This window comes from Camarhynchus parvulus, chromosome 2 (genome assembly GCF_901933205.1).
Source record: "Camarhynchus parvulus chromosome 2, STF_HiC, whole genome shotgun sequence".
Taxonomy (NCBI): Eukaryota; Metazoa; Chordata; class Aves; order Passeriformes; family Thraupidae; genus Camarhynchus; species Camarhynchus parvulus.
In genome coordinates, this window is record NC_044572.1 from 57,206,788 (window position 1) to 57,227,878 (window position 21,091).

Consider the following 21,091-nt stretch of genomic DNA (forward strand, 5'->3'; position numbering starts at 1 on the left):
CAGTAGCTTGTGCAGTTCCTGAGCTTGTAAGAACGCAAACAATTCTCTTGATGATAATGTAATCTGAGCTAACTTCCTGTGCACATATATGCTATAACCAGCACACATTTGAAAGGATATATAGTGATGAACAAAACGATACCTCGCCATATACAGCCAGGTATAGTTTGAACTCTTAACAGCTTTTGGCTCTTACATGCTACAAATTTAAGAAAAGTGTGTAAGGACAGCCAGTTTATGTAGCAGAGAGCCCTGTGTCCAACTATGTCTAAAAGCAAGATGACGATGGAGGAACAAGACAAGTACAGAATGGCATTTTGCTGATATATTTCTGCAGCTTTCAGAATTTATATTTGGCATTTCACTACTATATACAGTCTCAGCATTTACAGTATCCCAAACAGTAAAATCCATAGATTAATCACACACTTCATGAAAGCATACCTCCTTGCTTGTTACTTTCATTGCTCTGAATAGTTTAATAGGATTAGCGAATTTTATCATCTTGCTCTTCAATTCTTGCAGATTGTTTCCCATATAATTTGTGAATATGCTGAATACCACTAGCACTTGCACAGCTTTCTCCACCACCAAAATCAACTCTTTATACTTTTTCTCTGTTGACTATCTTTTAATTAGGTAGTAGTACTCAGGGCACCATTCCTCTTACTTTCTTGGTGAGAAAGTCTTTTGCCAGTCAAAGTAGACAATCTTAACCAAACCACTCTATCCACAGGTCCAGTGACATTTTCAAAAAGCTGCAGCAGATCTGAGAGATAAAACTTACCACTGCCTTCCTATAAACATCCTGTTTAATTCATTTCAGTGTATTTGTGCAGCATTAATTGCATCCTTTCTGAAAATAAGTCCACCAAATTTAGGTGATTATTTAGACAAAGGTATTAACATAACCTTGCTAACAGTGAAGTCAAATGTCTTGTGCAGATAGTAATGAATATGTTTTTTGCTCCCTAAAAAAATTTGCTTTCTGCACACACTTACCATAACCAAGAATAATGTGGAAAAATTGTGATAGGATTATTTTGCATGAAACATATGGGGCTGGAAAAATTCAAGACAGCAGTTGTTTAAAATCAGAATCCATAGCATGTTTCTTGGTAATTTTATATACAATAATAACAAGAATATGTTTTTGTAAGAGACATTTATTGTGCTATTTCTTAATAACTGAAGCTTACACAGCCCTTTAGCTAAAGGGCTAAAGAAAGCCCCTACTGTGCAAAGATTTGACAACATCCTGTTAATTACAAAAAGGACTTCAGGTTGTGACTGAATAAAGCAAATTTGAGAGCATTTGTTGAATATTCTGCAATACAAATGTAGAAACTGTATTTGAATATCCTAAGCTCTTATGACACGTGGGACTAATAAATTGCCAAGATAACATAAATAACAGCTGTAAAAATAAACAGCCTAATGGTCCAATCCCAATTGCAGCTCTTACTGCGATGATTACTATACACTGACTGACAAGTTTTAGGATTTGTCCTTTGCTATTTATTCCTCAAATGTAGCACAAAATCCTTCACTAGGTTCTCTAATCCACACAGAGACCTATCTAGCTCTCAAGAGATTTTGCTCAATACAAAAATTGAGTCAAATATCCAGACTAACTGCAGCCAAACCTTGGACTTTGTAGCCTGTAACCTAACCTGCTCCTAGCCAACCCCCCAAAACATTCATGTGGATTTCAATCCTGTCTGGAAAAGTCCAGAACTTCTCAGACTTGAGTCTGGTTCAGTTTTGTCTCCAAGTGCTGCTACAGCATGCTGTAGATCTATATTAAACATGTCTGTAACTAGTATTTCTTCTATTTTTGTTGTTTTATTTGGGTTGTTTCTTTTCTGTCTTTCACTCTCCTGACTTGAAAGCAAAGCACTTCACAGATTCTCCATCAAACAGCAAAATCTCTGGCACACAACTGAATAACTCTCATCAGCATTTTTATCTTTAAAAATACTGGGGAAAATAAAAAGAAAACAGAAGTCATGTGATGCTCACTTTTAGTCTGATTTATCCCCAGATTGAGTCCAGGCAAAATAATAGGCTTTTTCCTAGGATCACCAGTATTATAAATGACTCATACCTCAGGCAGGAATGAGTGAAGAAAATTTAATTACGACCTGTTCAAATTAAGCATCAAAGGGGGAGAACAGTGTTGGGAGCATAGCAGGACTCCACCTGCTCACCAGATGCTCAGCTTACAAAGCAGTGTCTCTGCCTTTTATAAGCTCAAGAGTGCATCAGCTTCATTAATATTTATGAGCAGTCCTTATATGTCCTCCCATGCATTTCACTGGTGGAGCTCTTCTTGCGTCTTGATTGGTGGTGCGATGCTACCCTGCCAGGCCTTCCAGCAGCAAGTGTCCCCCGCTCCCTGCCATCTCCCACGAGGGGCAAGCACGCGTCCTCCCCCACATGCCCCAGCAGTGCTGTCAGCCAGAGCGGCCCGGCAGCCACCTCACAGGGCAAGGAGGATTGAAGGGAGAACAGAAAAGGGTTCAATACCACACTGGAACAACAAACATGTATGTTGAAAGAACCGCCAACCCCAAAAGAACCTCTCCTCACCACACTCAACAACTCCTCAATTGCGTGAGCCAACCACCACACCTTACTCATAACACCAGTCACAAGAGACAGAACATAAACTTCAACTCTGCTCTATTTGATGAGTTTTATTATCCCAGAAGAAACTGAAATCATCCCCAAGTTGTAACACGAAGAATTTGAAAGGAGGAGTATTTAGAAGAGTTTGCAAAACTGCAAGTTGAGAAACAAAAACAGTAGTTTGAAGATAATTTGCCATGTTCAGAGGGGTTTTTTGAAACTTTACATGTGACAGAACTTTTCTGCAGGCATGAACAGTATTTACTCCTACCATGTCAAACCGTATTTTATTCTTTTTGAAAAATTACGTGTTCCTCATTGGTACTTGATTTGAGCATGCATCTTTATTTTCTTTGTCTCTCTCTGCTATTCTATTTATTTTCTTTATTTTTGTCCATTGTGACTGTTAAAGTGAAGGTGTCTTGCACTTATGTGACCAGAGCCTACCATCACAAGAATTCAGATTCTGTGAACATCTCAAAACCTTTTGCACTAAACGTGACATCACTGTCACCATCTTTCTAGTCTGGATCTAAAACATCTCTGTTTGTATTTTGACTTTCCAATGGCATTCCACATAAAATGAATGGCATACTACTGTGCAAGAAAGAAAATAAAAGTTCACCTACTCACCTAGATAGCAATAATTTACCCTGAAGTTTCAAATCAGCAGCACAGTCATCAGATTGACAGTTCCTCTCAAAAACAGTCTGCAAAAAACAGAGGAAAGAACTATTAAAACATGAAAAGAGTAAGATCAAAATTCAAAGAAGGAACATGCTTGGGCGAAATAAAAACAAGACCAAAATCTGGGATACAGGGATATATGGTGTGACTGTTAAAGAAATTAAAGTTGAGGCAAATCTTATCTTTGTCAGAACTGGTTTTATTGTCTTCTAACTGAACAAGAAGTTTTATCAAATCCAAACTCTCTCTCAGAGGTTTTCCTCAATCCATTCTCCCTTCTCATCTGACAGAAGTAACTGCTAATACCATATTTCTGGCATTCTTGTCTTCCCCAGCTATGTAGATAAAAAATGAAACAGAATATGAAGTATTTATGAAACTATTTTCAGTCCTAAGGATTGCAAGTAAGGAACTCATACAGCAAATATTTTCCCTAGATTCGATATATAGCAGAAAACATTTCTGCCATCATGCAAGCAGTAGAAAACTACAAAGACTGCTATGTATCAGTGAAAGTCTCAAATAATGGAACCATTGTCAACCTTGTGAACTCTGGTAGTACTGAAGAGATGTAACATATTGATAAAGCTAGGAACTATGAAAGGACAAGGGCATACTATTTAAGCAGCAGTAGTTTACCATGGCTAAACGAGACAGCCACCAGAAAGTGAAAGAAGAGAACAGGAACATGCTCCTTGCATCGAAGAAACCAATATGCCATTTAGATCATTGTTACTTTCATTGTTACTTTCCCCTGCCATTTAGACCGCAGACCAATACCTTTCTAAACATCGGGCTAGACTTTTCAGGCTGGTAAACTCATTCTTTCAGAGGTATAATGCTCTTCAACCTACCAAATATTCAAATACCCAATATGAATTTTGCCAACACTGTTCAGCTAGGAAACCTGACAATCCACTTATCTCTTCCTTTAAAATGAATGTTCATTTCTACAGGCTTCATGACTGTTATTACCAAAGTAAATAGATTTCAATCAAACACATGGACAGGGAAAATCTGTGCAGGATACATCTAACGGTCAGATTGGGTTGGAGAGACTGAGAAGGCAAAAAAATGCCAACCATACTGAGTTAGTACATTTTTTAAGAGCTCTGCCCAACTATATGAGGACTGGAAAAAGACTTGAATCTTAAGCCCAGAGGGAATAGACACTTCTAGTCCTTTGCTTTCCAGGAAGGTTCTTGACTAAGCAGGCAGTTTGTTCTCCTTTTTCTATGCTGTGTGAGCTCACCAAAAAGGAGTGGATGTTTATGAAGTTAATTGTTGTGATGCCCAAATGAATTTTGCCTTTTTGCTTTTATATTTCCTTAAAATATATTAATAGTTTAATATATAACTATTGTTGTATAGTTATATAGTTCCTAGCTAGCTCCAGTACTTTTCCCTACCTTTTTCCCTGCTAGGCAGAAGGACAAAATACATTCCAGATTCTCCAAGCTGGGGCATCCAGGGTCCCTAGCCTGACTTGGTTCTTCCTAGAAGCCAAGTTTGAAACCAGCTCTTCAAGACACATTTTCATTAAAAAAGTTTAGTTCCTATCTAAGGGTGGGGGGGGATTTAGAAAAGAGTTGAACTAAGTGGGAAGTACCTTACCACTTCTGTCTGTAACTGGAGATTTTTGTTAGTTATGCTAATTTGCTAAACTTATAAAATTGTTTTTACCCTGTGTGGGGGTGGGCATTTTCTATATCTGTTCCTGGAGGCCTCCAATAAAGATCAGCTTTTATATTACCTCTTATATTAATATTGTCTTGAAAGTGTATTGTTTTATTTCTAAGTTCTTTAAGGTATCAGTTTGATAATAGATATCAAACTGTGCTGTAGGTTGTACGGTGTTTCAAAAGAAGAAAGGTGGATGGTGGCCAGCTGATCTGGGCTATTTACTTTGCTCTTTCATTTTTCTTCCCTAACTTTTGCTTTCTCAGAATCTCAGAGGTGAAATTCTTTGGGGATTTAGAAACGAAACTGAATTTACCCTTCATCCTTAATAAAGACTGCCACAATCAAAGTACAAGAATAAATCATGAGACAGGAACTGGCACTAGGCTTCTCTCTCAAACATGGCACATTTCAGAGGTATAGTTTCAAAAGTCCTCAGAATTGATCCTCAAATCACTGTAGTAGTTTCACATAGGAAAGACTGCTGGTAACCCTCAGAGGAGAACGAATAATAAACTGTAAAAAAATTCTAGCCTGTCAGTTTCTCTGTTTGAATTGCAGAAATCTTGGCAAAGTGAACACATCAATCAAAGAAATTATCAGTACTTTTCAAAGTATAAAATACTGTAAGTACATTTAAGCAACTATTTAATAATCCTGGAATTTTCTTACTAAATCTGTAGTTACCATTACTCAGAAACAATGAACAAATACTTCATTTTCTAAAATCACTGAGAATGTATCTCTTCCAGCATATCATGTACTAGAGAGCGAGCTACTTTGAAATACATTGGGAGTGTTTCCTTGTCATAGATACTCAGGTTTCTACACAACACTGGGTTGGGAGAAAGAAATTAAGGATGTTGAGTTCCAAGATCTGTAGCTGTGTATGAGTGAATCATTTGCTTCTGTGGAGAATCTTAAACCTGTTCAGGTTTGGGGGAGCTCTCTCACCTCAAAGAAGCTGGCTGGTCTGGATTTCCAGTCCAACAGGCTCCTAGGAAGCACAGATGCAGGCACAACTGATTCAGCAGCTCAGTTCCAGGTTAATAACATCTGTGAACTGTTTTGCTATTTTCCATTATTTCTCTGGTCTACCTGGACTCTACTCCACCTTCCCTCTTTATATGTCTTCTAGAGTCTCGAGCCTCCAGCTCCTCACAGTCTATTTCCTCAATTTTCTTCTCTGCTAACATGAGCCTTTTCTTCCCCACCCTTTTGATACTTCTACATTTCTGGTTGACTAACCCTGGCTGTTTAAATTCGTCCCAAACAATTAAGAAGTAAACACAGTTTAAGGCATCATAGCATTTGTGAAAATACTTGTATATTGTTACTGTGCCCTCACACGGTCTACTTGTGCTGCAATTTCTTTGGGCCAGAAACTGTACCTAACTGCATGTTGTTAGAGCAGGAGTCCATTCCTGGGATATGGTGTACAGCCTACTACAGCATTACCACTAATTTTAACTCCAAGCAATCTTTAAAGTGATTGCATCTTTACAATACCAGCTTTGAGGATTTATAGAGCTCTTTAAATGTTAAAATTGTTGAAGAAGGTAATCTATGGGTTGTATATGTTATTCACAATTGAAAAAAGCAAGTAGGATGAAACTAACTGTGGAAGCAGCTCATAATTTTTGCCATTACTGTTACCCAAAGTGAAGAGGAGCAATTCTAAACAGTGGTTTTATGAATTTAATTGTATTCCACTAACATTGTACCAAATGCCTCACAGATTTGAATATATATAGAGATGGCCAGGAAGCTTCCTTACATAAGAAATACATACGTGAAAAAATGAGGAGTACAAGGTGAGGGGTGGAGATCAGGGCAAAAATTGCCATGAGAAACACAGCTGCATCTCTTATCTCAAGGCCACCACATAGTTGTCTAGCATCTTCATAAGAAAAATAGGTGTTTGTGTGCCCAGTAACAGGGACAGGATAACCTCAATGCTTCTAGGACACATCATCACTGTATAAACACAAAACTAGTGTAAAGTGTAAAGTTCATTCTCAGTGAGTCTCTCTGACTTCCTGCTATCACCAGATGTTCAGCAAACCAGAGACAAAACCCAGCATTTCCAGGGTTCACGATTCCTCTCTGCACTCTCTCCACTGCTGCACAGAACCCAGCAGCTTTGGGAAATTGTTCCAGAGCAGTTCCCACCAAGTCACCAAACCTTCCTGACAAACGCAGTTTTCTCAAAGTCTGCATGGCAACTTTTCTGAGTAAAAAAAGACTATGCTCCTTGGGTCCAGTAATGTGACAGGTATCTCCCTGAAGGGTTAGGAAAGATGGATGGCACCCACGTCCTCCAGAGGGTAAGCCAAAAAGCCTACATTAAAGTACACTCATTATGAAAAGTGAATATACACATCTGTACACAATCAAACCTACAGTAAGGAGAGATCTAGAGCTGATCAGGAAGGGAGTATCTCTACATAGGTAGATCAGGGCCTCAGAGCAAGTATCTTTTGTCCTTTATGCCTCTTGGAGAGAAGCATAAGGACCAAATTCCACATTTTGTGGTAAAGGCCAGGGGTAAATGTAGGAGAAAGTAGGAGAGGGATAAATCTCTAGTTCCTGCATCCTAAGCCATCCTAAGCATAAAGCTGCTGGGTATTGGGCATGTAGATACTCTCCTTTTCCTTCTTGCTGGCAGCGGACTCTACTGAAAGCTGACAGGAGGTAAAAGAAGTAAGAAGGAACCTGGCTTCAGCCTAATGATCAGAGTTCTGTGCTCTGAGGAAGGTGATCTATGATTTCATACCAGGCTTACTAAACTGCCTCACTTTCTTTCAATGGCTATCTAAAATTAAACAAACCTATGTTTCTGGAAGTAGAGAAGAGAACAGGAAACATAAAAAATAAAGTATTCTCTGTGCCACTCCAGTCCACAGAAAATACTGGACGTCTTTCAATAAATTAAGGGGGGGAAAAAGCTTTTCAAAATATCCAACCTACCAAAATTCAGGAAAGCACATGGAAATTTCAGGTTGTAAAAACTGAACTATCAAGAGTTAGAGAGGTTTCCAGCACTATTCTTATAAGAGTTCTGCCTATGCTTTCACAGAAAGGAAAAGCAACAGCTGAAGGTCAGTATTTGAAGAGAAGGGAGAGAAACAGAATTCTGAAAAGTACCCTTGAAAACATGTCATTTTATGGACTGGATAAGAGAACAGTGATTCACTCTAGATCAGACATTTAGCAACTTCCTCACACATCAGTCTACAAAAGGTTGAGATGATGTCCCTTAAAAAATGGCAGAGCTGGCCTTTGGTATTTGAGGATCCATTCCTTTAATTTCATTAACTGTGCCATGGGCTTCTGCAGGAATACCTATGCTATGCAAAATAATCAGGAATAAGATTACAGTACTTCAATCTCTACACTGATTTCCAGTAAATTGTCACCAACCCTGCAGTATGCGAAGAGATGACTTAGCAATTGGATCATGCTGGTAACACAAAACCAATTCAATAAGGGAGCTTGTGATTCTAATAATTCTTTAGTTTTTAGATATTGATGCAATCTGATTATAAACATGTTATCTGGTGAAGCTGAGTTCCTCGCTCTTATTTAGAAACCAGGATATATGATCCAATTTTCAAATGCTGAGCCGCAAGCAACTCTCACTAACTTTTCCAGGAAGTATTTTCTGTCTATAGCTTTACAAACCAATTACATCAATGTGCCTAAGTATCAATATAGAAGCTTAATTTTAGACCTGAATTTATTTTGATTTTAAACCTTCAAGTTGCCTAAAAAATAGAGCTATTACCTACATGTCTACTGACCATAGAAAAAGAAATATAGACTGAGTTTTTTGAGGTATCCCATGCTTTACTATGCTACTTATGGAAACCGTCCATTTATATATGCTGCTGAGCCAAAGTGGCTGATTTAAATTCCCACTAGAAGAGCAATTATTATTAAGTGAAATTATTACTATGTGAAAAATTATTATTATGTGAAAAACATTCCAGGATTTTATCAGATGTGCTGGCTGAAATAAGAATACATTATTTCCACAATACCCCTAACTCAGTGGTAGAGTGAACACACATGACAAAGGCAGGAATAGTAGGGGAGTGAAACCAATGTACTGGTACTGCATGGACAGGGGATAAAGGTCAGCTATCAAGCTCCCTGAGCTCCACACAGACTTCATCAAAGCACTAGGTTTGAAGGTGGAAGGGAATAAGACCAGGCTCATTAGAGATGAGCCTAGGGGCAGCATACCACTGTTGAGGGTGAAATCAGTAGCCCAGCTGAAGTGCACCTACACCAATGCACACAGTATCATATCAAACAAGAGAAGCTGGCGGCCATTGTGCAGCAGGAAAGCTATGATGTAGCTGCCATCATGGAAGTGAAGTGGGATGACTCACAAGACTGGAGTGCTGCAATTCATGGCTACAAGTACTTCAGAAGGTGGAATCTTCAATAGGCAAAAACCTGGCTGTACAGCTGGACCCAGAGACTTACGATGAATGAAGCTAAATCCAGTTGGTGGCCAGTCACTATTGGTGTTTCCTGGGGCTCAGTTTTAAGGCTGGTCCTTTTTAAAATAGTTATTGGTGATCTGGATGAGGGCATAGAGTGTACCCTCAGTAAATTTGCAGGACACATCAAACTGGGTGCGAGGGTTGATCTGCTCTGTGCAGATAGACGGGGACAGATCAATCAATGGGCTTAGGAAAACAGTATGAGGTTCAATAAGGGGAAGTGCTGGATCCTGCATTTGTGTTCCAGCAAGCCCATGTAGCACTACAAGATGGGGAAGAGTGGCTCAAGAGCTGTTCAGCAGAAAGGGACCAGAGGATGCTCAATATGAGCCAGCAGTGTGCCCAGGTGGCCAAGAAAATCAATGGCATCCTGGCCTGTATGAAGAACAGTGTGGCCAGCAGGACCAGGGCAGAGATACCCTCCTGTACTCGGCACTGGTGAGGCCACACCTCGAGTACTGTGTTCAGTTCTGGGCGTGTCACTTTAAAAAGGATATTGAAATGCTAGAGCATCTTCAAGGAAGAGCAACAAGGCTTGTGAAAGGTCTGGAAAAGGTGTCTTATGAGGAATGGCTGAGGGGCTGGGTTTGTTGAGAAGAGGGCTCTCAAGAGGGACCTCACTGGTCTCTACAACTACGTGAAAGGAGGCTGTAGCAAGGTGGGGGCCAGTGTCTTCTACTGTGACTGCAGTGGAAATGTCCTTAAGCTGAGACAGATGAAATTCAGATTAGATATTAGGAAAAGGGTGGTCAGGCATTGAAAAAGGTTGGCCAGGGCTCTGATGGAGTCACCATCCCTGGATCTGGATCTGGATCTGGCACTGGTGTTGTTTAGTAAACTGATGTTGTTTAGGGGTTTAGGGGTTGCAGTGATAGTACTGGGTTGATTGCTGGACTTGATCTTAAAGGTCTCTTCCAACCTTGATGATTTTATGATTCCATGAGAGGTAGGGAGAAAGAGCTGATGGTGTGGCTCTGTATGTTAAGCAGTCTTTCAACTGTCACTGTCTATCAAGGATAATGATGACAAGGTTGAGTATCTGTGGGTAAGAAGCAGGGGGGAGGCCAACAACACAGACATCCTGATAGGAGTCTATTATAGACAAGCTAGCTGGGATGAAAGGATGGATGAACTATTCTGTAAGCCTCTGGCTGATGTTTCACAATTGCTAGCCCTTGTTCTTGTGGGAGACTAACTTGTGGGATGTCTGCTGGAAACTCAAGTGGGGAGGAAGCAGTCTAGAAGGTTTCTCGAGTGTGTGGAAGACAACTTCCTGACACAACTGGTAAGTGAGCGTAGCAAGGGGTGGACCCTGCTAGACCTGCTTTTTACAAACAGAAGGGCTGGTGGGAAATGTGGTGGTCAGATGACATCTTTGACACAGTGACCATGACATAATGGAGTATTCAATTCTTGGTGAAGTAAGAAAGGGGTCAACAAAACCTCCACCTTGGATTTCAGGAGGCTGGACTTTGGCCTGTTCAGGACACTAGTTCAGAGAGCCCCCTAGAAAACAATCCTTAATAAGAAGGGAGTCCAGGAAAGCTGGTCATACTTTAAGAAGGAAATCTTAAAGGTTTAGGAAAACACCCTCCCTATGTGCCAAAAGATGAACTGGGGAAGAAGAACAGCCTGGCTGAACATGGAGCTTTCACCGGAACTTGGGTTTATGACCTTTGGAAGAAGTGGCAGTCAGGCAGGGTATATGAATGTTGTTACACCATGTAGAAAGAAAATTAGACAGGTGAAAGCTCAGCTAGAACTTAATCTGGCCACTGCTGTAAAAGATAATAGAAATGTTTTTATAAATACATGAACAACAAAAGGAGGGCCAATGAAAATCACCATTCTTTATTGGATGTGAGGCGATCATAGTCACCAAGGATGAGGAAAAAGCTGAGGTACCTAACACCTTCTCTTCATCACTCTTTAACAGTAAGGCCAGTTATCCTCATGGCAACCAGATCCCAAAGGTGGTAGACAGAGACAGGAAGCAGAATTGATCCCCTGTAATCCAAAGGGAAGCAGTCAGGGATGTGCTGAGCCACTTTGATACTCACAAGTCCATGGGACCAGATGGGATCCATTCTAGGCTGATGAGGAAGCTGTCAGGAGAGCTGCTTTCCATCATTTACCATCAGTCCTGGCTAACTGGGGAGGCCCCAGGTGACTGGAAGCTGGACAATGTGATGCCCATCCATAACAAGGCCAAAAGGAGGATCTAGGAAATGACAGGCCTGCTAGCCTGATCTCGATGCTTGACATAATTATGGAACTGATCATCTTGAGTGTGATCATGATGCCAGTTAGGGTTTTTCTTTTATATGTTCTCTGTATTCTTCGCTCATGTATTTGTACCTCTGTAGCCTACTGTACTAGTAGTTAGTTGTCCCAGTAATTTTCCATGGCCTTTCACTAGGCAGGAAGACAAAACAAATTCCAGAGCTCCAAGCCCTGAGAGGTGCAAAGCCCCCATGGTATCTTGGTTTTTCCTGGAAACCAAGGCTGAGAACAACTCTGAGATACATTTCATAAACTAAGTACAGATAGTAATAAGGCAGGGCTCCAGAGAAGGGGCTTGACCTGGCAGGAAATTGAATCACCACTTGTCCTCCTAATGGGTGCTTTTCATCAATTATTCTAATTTCCTAAAACCTATAAATATGTACTCATCTCTGTGGGGTGGGCTTTTCTGGACGTCTCTCCATAACTGCCTCTGAAAACCTTCAAATAAAGATCTGCTCTTATATTACCTCTTTAGTGAAATCATCTCAAGTTTCATTTCCAGCAAGTTAGGAAAATGGCAACTATCACATGGCACATACTGGACAACCAGGGGATTAGGCCCAGCCAACATAGGTTTAGTAGGGGCAGGCCCTGCCTAACCAGTCTGATCTCCTTTTATGACCAGGTGACCCACTTGGTGGATGTGGGAAAGGCTGTGGATATTGTCTACCTGGACTTCAGCAAAGCCTCTGACACCATCTCCCACAACATTCTCCTGGAGAAGCTGGCAGCCTGTGGCTTGAACAGGTGCACTCTTTGCTGCGTTAAGAACTGGGTGGGTGGCTGGGCCCAGAGAGTGGTGGTGAATGGTTTTGTAAGCAATCGATGGCCAGACACTAGTGGGGTTCTCCAGGTCTCCACTATTGGGACCAGTCCTGTTAAATATGGTTATTGATGATCTGGATAAGGGGATCAAATGCACCCTCAGTAAGTTTGTGGACAGCACCAAGTTGGGTATGAGTGTTGATCTGCTAGAGGGTAGGAGAGCTCTGCATCTAGATCTGGATCAATGGGTTGAGGCCAATGGTTTGAGGTTTAACAAGACCAATTCTGGGTTCTGCATCTTGGTCACAACAACCCCATGCAGTGCTATAGAGGAAGATTGTAAACCAAACTTTTCCAGCTGAGGAGAACTACAGGGGAATTCATCCATTTCACTGAGTGGAAGACTCTGACTAACACATTGCCACTTGTCAAGCCATCTAAGCCAAATACAGTCATTTGTCCATTATTTCAGCTGACCAAACTCATTGAGAGCAGAAGAGATGCCACTGAAGGGATGACAGGGGGAAGAATATAAATTGCTTTCAGCAATCCCACTCCAACCAAAGAGAAAACAATTGGAATTAGGCAGGAAGGTTGGCCCCTAATCTCTGCAAGAATAAATGCAAAAGATAATTTGGGACTTGCCCTTGCTGTGGCAAGCTATTTCATATGGAACATGGAAATTAGACTGATCCCTCCAGTCTTCCAAGGACTTCCAATATGCCTAGGTATAAGTCAATTAATCTTCAAATGTACCACCTACCCAACTACTGACAGATGAACTAAGTGACTCAGCTGCACCAGTAAACTGAATTGCCCTTGACTCCAAGACAGGAGCATCCTAACTCCTGACCGATGCCTAGGAATGCAGTAGTTGGCATAGGTTAAAATCATGCCATGAGCCATTTCAACAGCTTGCCAGGATAAAGATGTCATTCCAATGCCAAGAAATGTCATGGGCACAGCTCAGCTTGCAGACCGTGACATGACTTGACTCAAGAAGGAACACAGGGATCTCTGCTCTGGAGAAGACACCACTGACAAACCTGGACCACGCTGTGTGTATGGACACTGCATTTCACCCTGTCCAGATCTGTCATTTCTTTGTTCTCAGTTTGAGATTGAGGTGCATGTGCATGTTTTAAAATGCAGAATGGCATTATTTGTGCAGCAAACCAAAGATCACTGTTCATAAATCAACTCCATGAAAATCCTTTTATACTCTCTCATGCCTGCCAACCAAGCTAATTAATTTATTTAACCAGCTTTTCAAACACAAGTATTTCAAAAAACAGACCCCTGCTTTAAAAAAGTGAAGTTCATTCAAGAAACATGCAGTCTCATTCACCCAGAAGTGCAACACTGGGCACAAATTTTCACTGCAAGTCAGTGGCATAGTAGGAAGAGAAGGTTGTGGACATTTTCTATCTCTTCTTTTAACTAACAAACAGTTTTGGCACTCACAAAGTCCTGGAGACAGTGACACAATTAAATCTACTGAGAATATTTTCCTAAAACAAAGTGGTATCTCCACCCACATATTAGCTGGTGATTTTATTACAGTATTTAGAACAGGCAGAATTCTAGCCTATCATATTTCGAATTCTAAGATCCACTACTGGATACTACTAAGAGCAAATCCCCACTGTATTTGGCAGGATAGCTTTCTCCTTCTTGGTTAACATGTATTTATAGAGTGAGTATACGAAAAAAAATGTGTAGCCTCTTTGTTGCTAATGGAAAGCCACTTCTGGATCAGCAAGATATAGGGCTTTTGAAAACAACAAAAAACTAGCTATATTTAAAGACATTAGTATTTACATTAACATTAATTTTGTTTAGCTGACCTCACCTATACCATATCTTCTGAAAACAGAAAACACTAGCGTCTTGAACTGGACTTCCAAAATGTAAGGTTCCTTCATAATCATTAGATTCTTTGAAAATGTAAACCCTTTATTATAATAATTCTGGTTCCTACTGTCCCTTTTGGACTTTTAAAACTATTTTGACCTACTAGATAACAAGACTTCTATGAGAGAGAACACTACATTCCAGTTTTCCCATGAACTTAGTCTTTGAGGACCCCAGCACCATGCCTTGAGGTTACTTTATAAGGGCTTTGTTACTATGACTGCCACACTAACTCTGAAGCTCTTGTCACATCCTTGGCTGAAAGGACACTTGTCAGCATACCCAGCCTTTCACAAGAACCTCCTACATTAAGGGAAGAACCAGAAGGAGCAGGACCTTTCTCATCTTTCCCTTCCCAGCACAAACACCCTGAAACAAGAAAGTGACCTCACTTTGTGCTGCCCAGCCTTGGAGGCACAAGCCTTTACTACATCACAGAGCAGCACTGAAGTTAGCAATAGTAAAGATTGTACAAAAAGACTACTGTGTGCAAATGACCCAGAGCTTGGAAATCCACTTTTAGAGCCATCTCTGCTGTAAGTTCAGCCACAGGCCTTCTTGGGAAATAATGTAGTCCAAATCTGACCTGATTCCTTTGTGCTATCTTTTGTCCTTTCTTCCAGCGAAGAATGGGCTTCAGAGCAGCTAGTTCCTTGTCCTCTTTTCCTCTTTCTATCGTATGTTCCCCAAGGCTGTATGATGCTTCAAATACAATTGGAGAGATGACGTCCTTGACTCTTTTCTGTACAAGAAGACAAACACGTATTTCACCTATGCATATAGCCAAGCAAGTTTCTATCTACAACAATTATACGTTCAATTAAAAAGATCATTTAATTAAACATGCAATTAAACCAGATTCAACACTGCAGACAGGTTTCTCTACTTCCTTTATCTTTCTCCAGGTCAAACAGGAATAAGCACATTACAATGAAAAAGTCAGAAGTTAATTTTTTTTTTAAGTTATTCTTTTGGGATCTACTCTTCAATACACAAAAGCAGTGGAATATTTTGCCCACCTATAAATCAAGTGTTTTTCAATTAAAATATTTCATTTAAAAAATGGAAAGCAATTAAATTATTCCTGCAAAAGCAAAGATCAAATAATCTTCATCTCTGGGGTTTCAAAATCCTAGACTTTGACTGAGATCACCTTCAGTGAGCTCCATTCATTAAAAGAACAGAAAACTCCATCTTCCCTTGTTGTTTTGCAATATCACTGAAATGAATGGATTAATAAAAGTACTAATGTGGCGACAAAATAGGGTTACAGACATGCAGGGGCAAGAAAATCCATGTATTTCCAGTATGTTTCCCAAACAAAATTTACAGTTTCCCCCATCTTCAGCACAGTAACACTTTCAGTTTGTAAAAGAAGAAAGTTTTTCAGTTTCTTTACTTGCATATTGTAGGCTTCATACCTGGTGTATAGAATGGTGCCATATTATCTGGCTGATGAGACAAAAGGAGCACCTTTTCTTGTTGCTGGAACCCAAGCCATATAATTTGTCATAACATGCAATGCCTAAATCCAGACTGCTGTGCCAGGACAAAGTGCTCATTGTGTTCTGTTCAGTCCTGAATTCCAAAATCCAATTTACCAGAAAACCTAAGTGCAAATGCTCTACCTTTTCATAGGCAAACATTCCTCTTAAATTTTAGTTACTTAAAAACATGGCATTAATTCAGCACAGATTAAATTGAGGCAATAAATAAATCCCATAGGTAAATCCCATCCCACATCAAACCTTCACATAGGCCAGCTCTCAACTTTGCCTTGCACTGGTTAGTGGGTTTCTCTGAACACAGCCCACCAACCACAAGAAGAAATTGAGATGCAATGCCTTTAAAATTACATCTTCCAGATGTGGGAAACCTGGGTACTAAATGCCTTTCAGACCACCCTGTTTGATCTGTTTCAAGACAACCATTTGCTCTCTCCAATATGTTTACTGTCCACAGATCTCTGAAGCCAAAGATTGGTGGCTAACCAAATTCCCAAATCATTGGTTAGTTGGATGAATAATAGCAAATATCAGGCTGGATGACATTTACCCTCCTGCACCTTCAGCTAGCCCTTAAATTCTCTACCCTAATACAAATGTCTGCCAGTACTCTAAAGTTTAGACTGCACATTGCTTGGAGCGATTTGTGCTTTCTTGGTAAAGAGCACTGATCAACAACAGACAGCAGTGGTGGTATCTTGACCTCTTTCCAATCCCATATAAAGGACTATGCATGATCTGCAGCACTATTAATCCCCTCAGGAGAAGAGACACTCATGGCTGCAGCCCCTTTCTCAGCTGTATTCCTAGGGTAGGCATTTTACCGTACTGAGACTACTAAATAACAGCACTACAACTCACAGAAGCTGACAGCTTTGCCCTCACAGAAAATCAAGTGTATTAAGTAAGGATTGCTATCAGCCTACGTGAAGACTTTGTATACAGAGAAACAAGACTATAAAAGAGCATGCCACACAGCAACAGTCAAACACAAACCATCAGGCAAACTGCCATCTAATCCAACTGTATGCAATCAACCATGTAAACACAGAACCAATACAATGTATGCAGTGGGTTAAATTGAAATCCACCTACTATTTTTGTAACTTTATTACTGCAGCATAGTAAGAATAAATATTTAATCACTTCTACATGTTTTAATATGGTCTTGCAGGGTTCAGTCCAATGCCCTTTAAAGTCAAAAGGTGTTTCCTATTGATTTGATGAATGTTGGAGTGCATCTTTATTGTTTGCTGGTGTTCTACTTGATTTTAGTGGTGAAATTGTGACTTCTCCACCACCACAGCCCTGGGAAATACATTTCACAGACCCATTTATCTTTAAGTAAGGATAAAATTATGAATGCTGCCCAGTTATTAATTTTGCCACGTTCCCTTCTGCTCACAATCCTTCAAAAACAAAGGCAACAGTCTGTGGCATTTGTTCTCAGTAAGACAGAGACAAGACACTTCTGTCTCACAGGTACACAACAGACTGCCTGGGATATGAACATATAAAGAGAATCAATTTCTTTCATTTTCAGTCTACTCAATTTTTCTGTGTTGAATCATATATTGATGATACAGACTGCAGATAGCTTTTAGGTATTCCTGATGTCCAAGAAGAAGTCAAAAAATTCAGTGCAAACAAGGTTTGAGATAGACTGAAAAATCCTTCAAGCAAGGAAATGGTACATTTTTTGCATAAGTTCCATGACCCTATGAACTGGATTTGTCAAGGGATATGATTTCCAAAAGCAGCTTTTATATGTAATCACTGCTTGACACCACAAGGACATTATGCTGTGGAAGTAATATAGGCTAAAGACATTTCTGAGCTCTGAAAAACCAAACCTGGCAAATCATAGCATATGGACACCACAACTTCAGAAATTGAAAAGAAGTCTTGAAGGACACTACAATGAGTGAAATATACTAGGAGTTCCAATTATGAACAGAAACAATTATGCAACTAGGGTTTAGTAAGTAACAGCAATAAATACTTAATCTGTACAGACTGGAGTCACTGAACTGGTGCAAGTTTTCACTGTGCCTGAATTGGAAAGCTTACCCTAGCAAATATGATAACAAAGGCTTGCTATCTCCTCTCACAGAACAATCATCTCAAAGAAATTTTTGAATGTTGTGTCAGTAACTGTACATGGCCACATATTCCTTCCTTTTTTTTTCTCTGATTTAGCAGAGCAGAAGAAAGCAAGAAAGCAAAGCCTCTGCCAGATTTATCACTATATTTCTGTTTGACTTTAGTACCAAAAAGTCTTAAAAATCTGAAAAGTAAGGAAAGAGCAATCATCAAACATTACATCCATGATTCTAAACATAATTTTCAACTGATGTTGGAGTGTGATAACTGTAAGAAATAATTTTTGTCACTTTTAGGAGACATGGACTGAGGCACATCATGACAACACACAAATATAGAGTCCAACATCCTAAAGGCACACTGCCTTGGCAGGCAGCCACTGCCTCTTACAGCTTTAACTTTAGGTTACCAAGAGCCCACACACATCAGGAATTAAAGCAAATTTGGCTGGAACAAGACAGAGTTTTAGTCAAGAGATAGGATTTATTCTACTCGTGGTGCAAGTGGTTGCCAGACTGGATATCATTTCAGCTTTCTTTTGGCTCAGCGCCACAGTAGACTCAGGGGACTGTACATGAGCTCAATAAATCATCACATTTAATCCCCTTTCTTCAACAACGTGAAAGCCTCCAACAAGGACTCTAGAGAGTGCAAAATTCCATTTTTAATTATGGCCAATGGGCTGAGAAATAAATTGAGATGTAACTATTGCCCACAATCTACAGCAGGAATAAAGGATGAAACATGGCCCATTAAAAGAATGAATATTAACTAATTTTCAGCAGCATCATCTGAAGAAATACACATAATCATCAGCATGACTTCTACAGTTGCTTGGTACTTTTGTTCATGTCTTCCTGCAGTTTCTCTTTTCTTTCTCTGTGGGAAAGTTCTCTGACCTGTCCAGCCTTTTTCTACTCTCTCTGACTTGATCCTCAAGATTTTAACCCATGAATTCCAGAGCTTTAACTGAATTCAGCACAGCTTTTCAGTACTTCTGAGAATTAAGTTCTGTTTAGCTAAATGACAGAGAATGAATTCCAGAACCCGTTTTTTAAAACACACAGGTTGAAACTTTTAGTCTAAATGTATTTATTTCAGGTGCTAAATAATAAATACTAAAATAGACTAGGAATTTTCACAGGCTCAAATACACAGAATAAATTTGACAATCCAAATTTAACAGACAACATATTTATGCTGCAAAATGTAAAACACTATGCTAATGCTAATCCAGCATACAACTTTAATCAGCTCACAGGTCACTACCACATATATACTAACTACCTGTCAAGAGATAAACAGTTCTCTGACCCATGATCTCAAAAACTACTCAAATTCCCACCAGCCTTCAGAAACAAAAGCCACTACTGCCACAATCTATCAAATTAAATCATTGCTGTAGGTCTTAATAAACATACATCTTAGCTTATGAACCAATAAGATGACAATGCTTGACTTAACAGTCTTCTCCTGTTATCTCAGTCTCCCTCTCTAAACTGTGAGTCATCCAGGGTGCAAGGTTTAAAAGCTGTGCAATTCAATAAGACTATTAATTATACAAACTGGCTTTTAACTTCAAGACAGATTTTCATTCATTTCAAATGAATGAATGCGTACGTGTCATTCTAGTACCTGAAAATGAATAAGGCGCAACTTAACTTCCTTGCCCTGTTCCTTACAACACTTACCAGTTACAAGATAAGATACGTTGGTGTTAAGTCCCAGTGCAAGTTAATACCTTCAGCCTCCTACTATGCAAAAGAATAACAACCTTTGTCCTCTCAAGAGCTTTCCTCTGTTCTCTACTTACTTTGATAAAGATATTCTAGGACTTATAATAAATTATTTCAGGCCAGCATAATTTTAGAGTTGATGTCTCCTCACTGCAAAGGCATACATAACACGATCATGACAAAATCAGCTAGAAAATATCTACTTTCCATTATGTAGAAGTTGGGGATTCTTTAATACATATCTTTTTTAAGGTTTTAAGATATTACTGTAGTTAAAAAGAGAAAAAACGCAACTGCAACCTTTTTTTCCAGAGAAGAGACAGAACTAAAAGTTTACTTGATTAGTAAAAGCTCATTTACAAAGTTACAGGTGAATTTTTTGTCAAATTAATAGTATATGAAGGCAGTCAGAGGCCTGATGTTTCAATTGTACATGCTACTGTTTTAAGATCTTGTGACAGCTACAATTCAACAAGCAGGTGAATAGCCTTTGTTGCTAAATTTAACTATTACAAGACTTCTGAAGAATTTCAAAGTTTAGAACAGGGGGAAAAAAGCAAAGTATTTGCAAGGTGTTACATTGTCCTAATGTTATTTAGGGTTATCATTCAAAAGAATGGGAGTGCTTTCTTTATCCTTTTCCTAAATGCTTTACTCCAGCACACAACTGCTTCCATTAGGTCAGCAACTCCTCTTGGTGCACACACCAAAAAGTGAAAAGATGTCTGGAGAACAAGTGTCTGAAAATCTGCTAGAAGAGTCAAGAGGCAGTGGACAGAAAGACTGGATGGCTCTGAAACATCACAGTAGCAGTGGAAAATATATTTTGATAGATACTTCATTTTAACAATTTTTTCCTGAATTAAAGGCCTGACAATATGATTCTTATGATTCTTTCAATGCTGTTGTTACAAAAAAGCAGAAACATTCTAGTTAAGCCCTGGGTTTCTGTAAAAATGTACAGGAAAAAATAGCAGCATTATGCCAGGATTCAAAGTAAGGACAATCATCCTGAGTAGAAGAGGATAGCTAGATATGAAGGAAGGTTAACATCAGTGTTTTTACTGACAGTTAATTTAGTAAAGTAGGAGTGATAGAAATGGTCCTTGGAACTCTTGCAAAGAAAACAACATACTATTCAGCACGCCTTCCTGTCTGTTTGCATCTGAAAGAGAGAGGCAAAGTACATGAGAAGAATGATGTTCCTATAGTTTTATTTACAAACTATTGAAATGAGAACAGACTACTTATGAAATCTAGAGGTATTTAC

At 39.5% G+C, this 21,091-nt stretch overlaps 1 protein-coding gene across 1 annotated transcript in view; it reads right to left on the reverse strand.

Moving 5' to 3' along the window:
• The window catches only part of ITGA9 (integrin subunit alpha 9), a 246,282-nt gene that overhangs the window by 100,169 nt on the left and 125,022 nt on the right, over window positions 1-21,091 (reverse strand). Inside the window, exons 16-17 of the mRNA XM_030971864.1 lie at window positions 15,064-15,219; window positions 3,265-3,341 (exon numbers count right to left, since the gene is read on the reverse strand). Coding sequence (XP_030827724.1) covers window positions 3,265-3,341; window positions 15,064-15,219 — 233 coding nt within the window. The remainder of the gene's footprint in view (window positions 1-3,264; window positions 3,342-15,063; window positions 15,220-21,091) is intronic.